The sequence below is a fragment of the Pinus tabuliformis genome, chromosome X (genome assembly GCF_031772625.1).
Source record: "Pinus tabuliformis cultivar Carrire ecotype Pingquan chromosome X, CPIR1, whole genome shotgun sequence".
In the NCBI taxonomy this organism is placed as follows: Eukaryota; Viridiplantae; Streptophyta; class Pinopsida; order Pinales; family Pinaceae; genus Pinus; species Pinus tabuliformis.
The window spans coordinates 536,197,057-536,205,712 of NC_142308.1; the positions used below are offsets into that span (position 1 = coordinate 536,197,057).

Consider the following 8,656-nt stretch of genomic DNA (forward strand, 5'->3'; position numbering starts at 1 on the left):
TTGAAATTTTGGAAGAAAATATGGAGGGATTTTCTTCATGTGCACACTTCCATCAATATCTTGAATGGGAAATTTGATAGGATCTTCCTCATTGTCATCATCGCCATCAATTTCTTCTACATTCTTCGCCATCTTCTTCTTCTACCTGCAAAAGTGAATGATGATATGGCTCTTACTAGACCATGTGATCAAATGGGGGGTGTTTTGGTGTTAGAAACTTTTGTTTTTGTTCTTATGATTGACTAAAAACAATAATGCAATGCAATTTTCTACTTTTGAAATTAAATAGGCCTAATGAAAATAGTTTTTTTGTTTTTGCAAAACTAGAAAAAATGAATCAACTAAGGAAGAAAACAATGCATACTTTGACACCTCCCTAGAAACAGTGCCAAAAAGGTATGAGCCTTGGTATTGCAACAATACTGTTGCAACTCCCAAGGCTACCGACTTTAATTATCTACCCGGGGTTCACACAAACTTAAGAGGTATCAGCACTCTATGTGTGGCATGCAATGTGTCCTTCCTTTGTTGTCGTGATGTAATGGAATCCATGTTATGAAGTCAAATGCTAAACTAATATGAGAAAATGAAATGTTCAAAATGGAACCTTAACCTATTGCAAGAAACAAAGTACAAGGAAAGAAATGGAAATTCAATCCTAAATCATACGATTTCCTAGTTAGCTACCAAGAAAATATTGTTTGCAATAATGCCAAATTATCATGAACCAAATGCTACTATATAAGCATGGAAGTAAGAAGCATCAAAAATCACTAATGTTTAAGTAAGGGACTGAAATAAATATGTTTTTGTCTTTTTGTCTTTTTGTCTTTTCATCCATTATCAAGTATGCAAACTAATTTCCTTTGGTGATGTGGTGGTTGAATTAAGGATGTTGGAGGTTGGATGGAAGAGTTAGGAGATGGTTGGATGGTGTGGGAGACCCCTGGGAGCCTTTTGGTGACTTCCTAGAGGTTTCTCTCAATTTAGCCTCAAAACACATGATTTCAGGAAAACCTAGAGGAGTTACTAGAAACCTACATGATGATCCTGTACGAATTACAGTGAACCTATAGGATACAGTTGAGAGAAAAATTTGAGGTGTTCGAGGTGATGGGAGGCCTAGGAAAGGTGAGTGATGAGTGGAATGGAGTGGAAAAATTCCTATGATCACTCAGAACTCAAAACCAAAGTTGGGAGATGGATGGATTTGTTCAAAAAGCTTAGAGAAGTTTCCTTGTGAAATGATGAAATTAGTGAGTGTTTAATGACCAATAAAATCAAATCCAAATTGGATGGGAAATTTTTTTTATTAACTAAGATGTCTTAGGTCCCCATTCCAAGTGGAAGCATTCAAACACATCTATGTTAACCCATGCAAAAAAAAAAAAACATTACTAGTCGAAAATCTAGAAATTCGAGAACTAGTGAGCTAGTAAATCTTAAAAAATGCCTAACCAAATCAAGTGCAAATGAAATGGGGTAATTTTTGTTATGAACTATAATGTTTTTGTGATCTAATCCAAGTGGAATCAAGTCAATTGAAGCTTGTTATCATGCTCTAAAAAATAGCAGAAATTTATTGTTCTTCGCTAAAAAGGAGGTCTGGCAATTTAGATTTGGGAATAAGAAGACTAATCCAAGACTCAATGATTATTATGAGCTTCCAAAGATTTTCCAAGGATGAAATAATGACTTTTATCCTAGAAAAGAAGTTACATGAACCATTTAACTCAATCCTACAACAAGAAATCATTAATACTAAATGCAGAAATAGAAAGAAATAAAAACTAGAGATGCATGCGAATAAGCAATGAAAAGAATGAAATAAACTGATACAAAAGGGTTGTGAGGCTCTTGGGATGACCAAGCCCACAAAACCTTAGATCCCTATGGAGGAGAACAATATTTAGAAGCTAAACATGACACAAATACACATTATTTTCATCAAAAGAATTACATCCTTCCAAGAAAATACAATGGAGCTATGAAAATGCAAGCTCTCTCCACAATAACACTAATGAAAATATACCCCTAGAAGCATGTTTGACTTGGTACTTATACAAAATTATTAGGAATCATTCCCCATGAATGGAAGAAGTTTTCCCCACCAAAATCCCTTCATTAGTGGATCTAGTCCCCAATACTAGGAATTTGCATTAAATGGTAGGGAACACATTCCTAGATTCTCTCAATCATTCCCTAGAGAAATTTTGAAGTTGGTACTTATAAAAAATTAAGAATAATTCCCATGAATGGAGGAATATTTCCCCACCAAAATCCCTTAATTAGTGGATCTTCTCCCTTGATTGGTGGATCTGCTCCCTTGATTGGTGGATCTGCTCCTTTGATTAAGTTTTTCATAAATAAGTTTCACATTCTAAGGAATCAAAATGTTATTTAAAAATCTCTCCCACGTTGATGATCCATGTCTAACACACTTGGGTATATCTAGAATTGCACTCAGCAAATTGCTATTCTGATCTAATCATTAAGGTTTTCATAAATAAGTTGCACATTATAAAGAATCAAAATGTTATTTAAAAATCTGTCCCACGTTGATGATCGTATCTAATCAATTACATCAAGGTGTTCATAAATAAGTTTATTATAAATCACAAATGTTATTTTAAAAGTTCCTCACGCTTTCCACCGTGAATACATGAAAATAATTGTCTGGTAAATCCAATTTGACCGGAACTAAAAACATTGACAAACAACTATGGTGAAAGTAATATCACAGGCGAACAAAAATTTCACGGAGAGGGATCTCCTCTGAGATCGTTCCCTGCTCACGACTTTTCTTCAAAGACTCCCACATTTGGAAAAAATCTTCTGGAGGTTGCAGTTTCACTTGTTTGAGCCCAGGAGCTATTTGAAGAAGGCAACCCAACAAACGAAGTACTCTCGCATCGTATTTGATGATATCTATCTCTACTAATTGAAGATTAGCAAGTGGGTACGTTTTAGCTGGTGCAATTGGATCTCCTTCTGCATCTTCCTGCGTTACAAAGTATAAAAGTCATATATATATATATATATATTATATACCCCAACATGCACTCTCAACAATAATGACATCTCAACAATAATGGCGACAGAATAGAAGTTTCTCACAATAGAGGATTCTGGGATTCTGTCATTTATGATTAAAGCAAAACTTTTACGGATAAATCTGGGATGGAACCGCTTCTAACCCCTATTGACATTCATCAAGGGAGTTATTCACTTACCAGAATCGACAGAAATCCCTACTGAAGTTCATCAAAAGAGTTATTCACTTACCAGAATAGGCTGTCCGTGCAGGCGTAATCGCCGAAGGTTAGGAAGCCTCGAGAGCAGGTTCAGCAGAGGCACCGTCATCAGTTCTCTCCCATCAGATGCAGATCCAAGATGCATGGTAAGCACTTTCAATGACCTAAGCGTACCCATGAATTCAAGAAATCTGTTGACAGACAAGTTGTATCTTTCATGCCAACCTGGACTCAACGACAACTCAATCAAATTATTTCCACGCTCCATTTCGAATCCGTGGATCTTTGAGGATAGCTCATAAAATCCCATTCCATTCACTGTCAAATCTTCTCCGTACGTGACTGCCTTCAGAGTTTGAAGTTTAGGGCAATTGACTGTCAATCCTCCCTCCCTAAAAACACATAGAACTAAATCTGTAATGCTTTGAGATAAAATGACAGGCCTCCTCAGGCCAGAACATCTACACAAATTCAGCTTACGAAGAAGTGGGCAATGCAAAAGAAATCGTGCTAAGATGTCGTCTGTCATTTCAATACCGGTGAAGCTCAACTCAGTGAGATGCTTGAATCCCCCGAAATCAGTTGGAAAAGTGGTGAGAATACAGTTGTCGAGTGTAAGATTAGTGAGACGACTGCATAAGAAAAGGGAGGGCGGCGGGGTTTCCTTTTCGTAGCAATATTCGAGAGAGAGATGTTCCACGTTCTTCTTGGCAACCCACCGTATCCATTCCGACACGCTTTGCTGTGTAAACTGCCAAGGGTTAACAAAGATTTCAGGAATCCACATAGAGAGTTTAGGACCCCACATACTGTGAATGTCTGTGGTGAGTGTAAAGGACTTCAGATCCGATGAATGGAACCGCAATACGTCGAATATTCTATTTTCCACAGTTGACAAATCATATGTGGTAGGCGCTTGATTCGGTGATGAGACACGATAGGGAGAGAGGATGAGATGGGGTATTCCTCTGTAAAGGAATCTCCAGCGACGAGAGAGGACAGAGCATTTGATGGCATCTATAATGGTGAGCTTAGAGAGGACGAGGGAAAGGACATCGTCAGGGAGTGCAGACAATCTATCGAGAGCCATTGCCATCACTATAAAAATGGGCCAAAGATTGCTCTCCCCTCCCACGGACGGAATACAGCGCGATTGGATTGAACAAGTGCTGCAGTTAGAAAGCTGAGCGAGAACCTAAATTGAAAATGGTAAGAAATGAAACAAATATTTATAACACTTCCAAACATCTGCATAGGTTACTAGATCTAGATTGGGGTATCTAGGCTTTTTTATGCCATAAATTATGGTGCCATTACATCATTTTTCGTGTAGTTTTTGTGACTTATTTTAAAATTATATTATTATTATGCCATAAATTATGACGCCATTACATCATTTTTCGTGTAGTTTTTGTGATTTATTTTAAAATTATATTATTATTATTATGTTGGTTTTTAGGATCTAGGAGTGGTCATAATGGGATGTTATTTCTTCTTTATATTTTCAAATTTATGGAGAGACATCTTTGGTTCTTGTCATAAGGGTTAAAGAGTAGGCTCTGGGTTATCATTTTTACCATGCCTATTGTCTTATGAGAAGCAATTAATAAGGACAATAAGTTTATTCATTTTATTGAAAGGGTTTTCGTAATTAGAAAAAGGCAATTCAAACTTATAGAAGATATCATCCTTTTCACCCAAATATGACAATAAAATTTTGTGCAAGATTGTGATTTTTTTGTTTAATATATATTTTTGAATGCATGAATGCACTTAGCACCATGAAAAACTTTTAGGGCATTCGAATTCTATAAATTAAACAACTTAAACTCAAATTTTGGTTATAATTAACCAAAAGAAATGCCTTGAGAAAAGTCATTTCATCACTACACCATTATAAAATATGTTTCAAAAATAATATAAAACTTTAAATTAGTTTGGTCATCATAGAATTACTTATTAAATTAATAAATAAAATGGTTTTTTTAATGTCTTTCAATCAATTTTGCCAAAACCCCTTAGGTATTTTTTAAGAATCATCAATTTCAGTTAGGTTATTTTTTGTGATTTTTAAATTAAACATATTTATTAAAATATTTATATACTTAATATTTGATAAATATAAATAATAAATATAGTAATTTTTTTTTGTAAATTATATGGTGTGTTAGTTGATATGTTTCCTTAAGATGGGTGAAGAATACACACTTTACCAAAAGTTCTCGTTAACATAAGTTTATGTACTCTAAAAATCTTCATGGTAATTTTTTTCTTCTATTTATATATTATTAAGTTAATATTTATTCTTAGAAAAAAAACATTTTATATCTAATTTATCCTTATCAATTTTTTAATCATTATTATTATTCATAATATTTTATACCGATATAAAATAGTTTAGTCGAAAGAGCCCACAGATTAGTCCCAAAAATAATTGAAATTCTCGAAGGATTATAATAAAATCTGGCAATTTTTTTTAAAAACGTTGGTTATCACTCTCAAAGTTGAGGATTTTGGGTGCAGTAGGGTTTCTGAATGGTGATGAATCCATTTCCACCATCAAATAAGTGATTAAAACATTCCAACGTTATGATTTTATTTTTTTATTTTTTTAAGAAACGTGGGCAATAAATCTATTGTCCCGGTGAATTTGTGGTGTGAGTAGACAAGGCCATATAAAATTAACACTTAATTGAAATATAATCAATGATCTTTTAAGGGTAAATATTGTATTTCCTTCTAAATTGGAATATACATGGATATACTAAATATACTAGGTGAGTCTTTCACTAAGGAAAGATAACCATAGAGAGGCATAAGAAAGCATTATTAATAAAAAAAATTAAATAGATGATATATATATACTAATAAATGGGCCAAATTACCTAGGAGAATGAACTACATAGTCATAATGAAAAATCAACCAGAACACAGCAATACTAAGCTAAGGGATTAGAGTTGGCAGTGGTAGCTTAAATAGAGTCTTCAGTGTTACCAGGAGTGCTACCTATTAGGGAGGAAGGCCAAGATGTTGGTCATTACATCCAAAGCATTATTCAATATCCCTCAAGTGACGATGAAGGTGTTGCAGAGTGTGTATGATGTCATACTGTTCCTCGAAGTGGTCCATTAAAATTATTGTTGAGAAATGGCAACAAGAAATTATAGTTTAATTTGTCCTTGATTTAAACTCGAAATTAAATTTGAATTCTATTCTCATAGAAACTTAAATAGTTAAATTAAGTTTATTAAACTTACTTAACTTAGGAAATTTGAGTTGGAAGTCTTTATGTCATCATGTGTATGTTCTCCCTACATTATAGCAGTCCAGTGTGAGTTAATTATGAGCTGTAAAATAGAAGACTATGTTTCATTAGCCAGTTCAGTTAAATTAGTTCTCAAACTGTTTGAGAGAACTAATAGTGAGTTAACAATCAATGGTGTCACTAACAAACTCCACCAATGCTACTCTAGTTAACTGAATATTTGCTCATCAAAAACTCATGCATGTCGATTCTGAGAAAGACCCAGTTGAGACTAGAGTGCAGGGGCAATGTACTACTTGTTTTAGATTTTTCTAAGGTGCATTGATAGTGGTGCATGCATTCTGAAACTTTTTGTGAAGATATTGCACAATTTTTAAAGGCTTTATTTCCCTTTAAATATGAGCCATCCTCCATTGGAATTACGCATTGGAATAGAGACTCGGAGAGCTTTTGAAGAATATATGATTTGGCCTTGAGATTCCTTATGAGTTGGAGATTGAGTTTGCTGAGTGCTGGGATTGTTTTGGAGATAACAATCATTGTAATTTCATCTTGATTTTCTGGATTACTGCAAAACATATAGTAGTTTTTTGAGTTATTGCTTTCCCTAGATATTTATTATGTTATGTGCATTTGATTATATGCCTCTATTGATTATTGTTTTCTCGATGTTTATGGGCTTCTGTCGTAAAGAGTAGAAGTAGATTCTTATCTCTTGGTTTAGAAAATTACATTAGATTGTGAATCTACAGGATTTTCTACATGGTATCGAAGTATTGTTTTTTGGGCCGATAGTGTGCAGAATAGATCTGAAACATTTTGTGAAAATTTTTCATAGACAAATTTCAAATCTGGATTCCTTTGGAAAAGATACCCAAATTGAAGAAAAACATCGGCCGAATCAGAGTTTGGATGAGGGAGGTATCATTGATTTACAATTAGCTCTCTAGAGGATATCTTGAAGTTTTGAGTTTCTAGGTTACAGGTGAAAGTCGAATTTGCAATACATACTTTAGGATTAGAGGATAGCATTCCATGGTTTGAGGCTTCTGTATACCTTGGAAGGTAGCTTTAATTTCATAGCCTGAAGGGGCAGGATGGAGGCTGTGCTAGAGGACAATGGCTTGAAGGAATTTCTTAAACATGCAATTCCGAAGGCAACAACTACTAATTCCGAGAACTTCGCCGAGTGGAAGAAGTGTGTGGTGAAGGCAAGGCAAATAATCCTTGAGGGAGGTTGAGATCATATTGTCTCAAGTCTCCATGGAAAGGAAACCATGCATGCTATGTGGAAAACATTTACGAACTTGTATCATAATAACAACGATCAAAGGAAGTTGGGACTAAAGGATAAACTTTGTAAAATGAATATGGAGAAAGGCAAGACGATTCCAACGTACTTGAGCAAGTTCACTCAATGTCAAGATGAACTTGGAAGTGTTGGAATCACGGTTGCCAAAGATGATATGGTGAGCCTTTCTCTTCTTGGACTTCCAAAGAGTTGGCATAGTTATCAGGACACTGTGAATGGTTGGGAGAAGCTACCAGATTAGGAATGAATATGGTCAGATATTATGCAAGAGGAGATCAGGAGGAAGGGAAGTGTGCCTTAACGATTGAGGCTAGGAAGCAGCAAGGTAAAATTTGCCATTCCAAATAATATTCTTGTCATGGAGGTAAGAGGAAGGACATGATGAAAGTTAGGTATGCTTGAACAAGCTGATACATGCGAGGGTTGTACTTTGGGAAAATAAACCAAGTATTCCTTTAGAGAGAGACACATTCGAGTAGAGTCTATTCTAGAGAGAGTCCATTCAGATGTGTGTGAACCATTCTCAACAACATCCATGGAAAAACACAGGTACTATGTTATATTTGTTGATGACCATTCGCGTAAATGTTTGGTATTTTTTATGCAAAAAAAGAATAAAAATTTCACAAATTTTTGTGAGTTCAAATAATTGGTAGAGAAAGAGTCTAGCAAGAAGGTTAAAGCTCCATAGAATGATAATGTTGGTGAGTATGTCTCCAAAGATTTTAAGAACTTTTGTGCAACGAAAGGGCTTAAACAAGAGTTGATGACACCCCATAACCCTCAACAAAATGGGGTTGCCAAGAGGAATAACAGGAGCATAG

General features: G+C 34.9%; 1 protein-coding gene across 1 annotated transcript; it reads right to left on the reverse strand.

Moving 5' to 3' along the window:
* Positions 1-2,702: 2,702 nt before the first annotated feature.
* Positions 2,703-4,350, reverse strand: LOC149141099 (F-box/FBD/LRR-repeat protein At1g13570-like). Its single transcript, XM_089451154.1, has 2 exons — positions 3,286-4,350; positions 2,703-3,001 (listed from the first exon to the last, which is right to left on the reverse strand). Exons 1-2 carry the CDS (start codon positions 4,348-4,350, stop codon positions 2,738-2,740), a joined length of 1,329 nt encoding a protein of 442 aa, XP_089307280.1. The 3' UTR covers positions 2,703-2,737.
* Between the last annotated feature and the right edge of the window lie 4,306 nt (positions 4,351-8,656).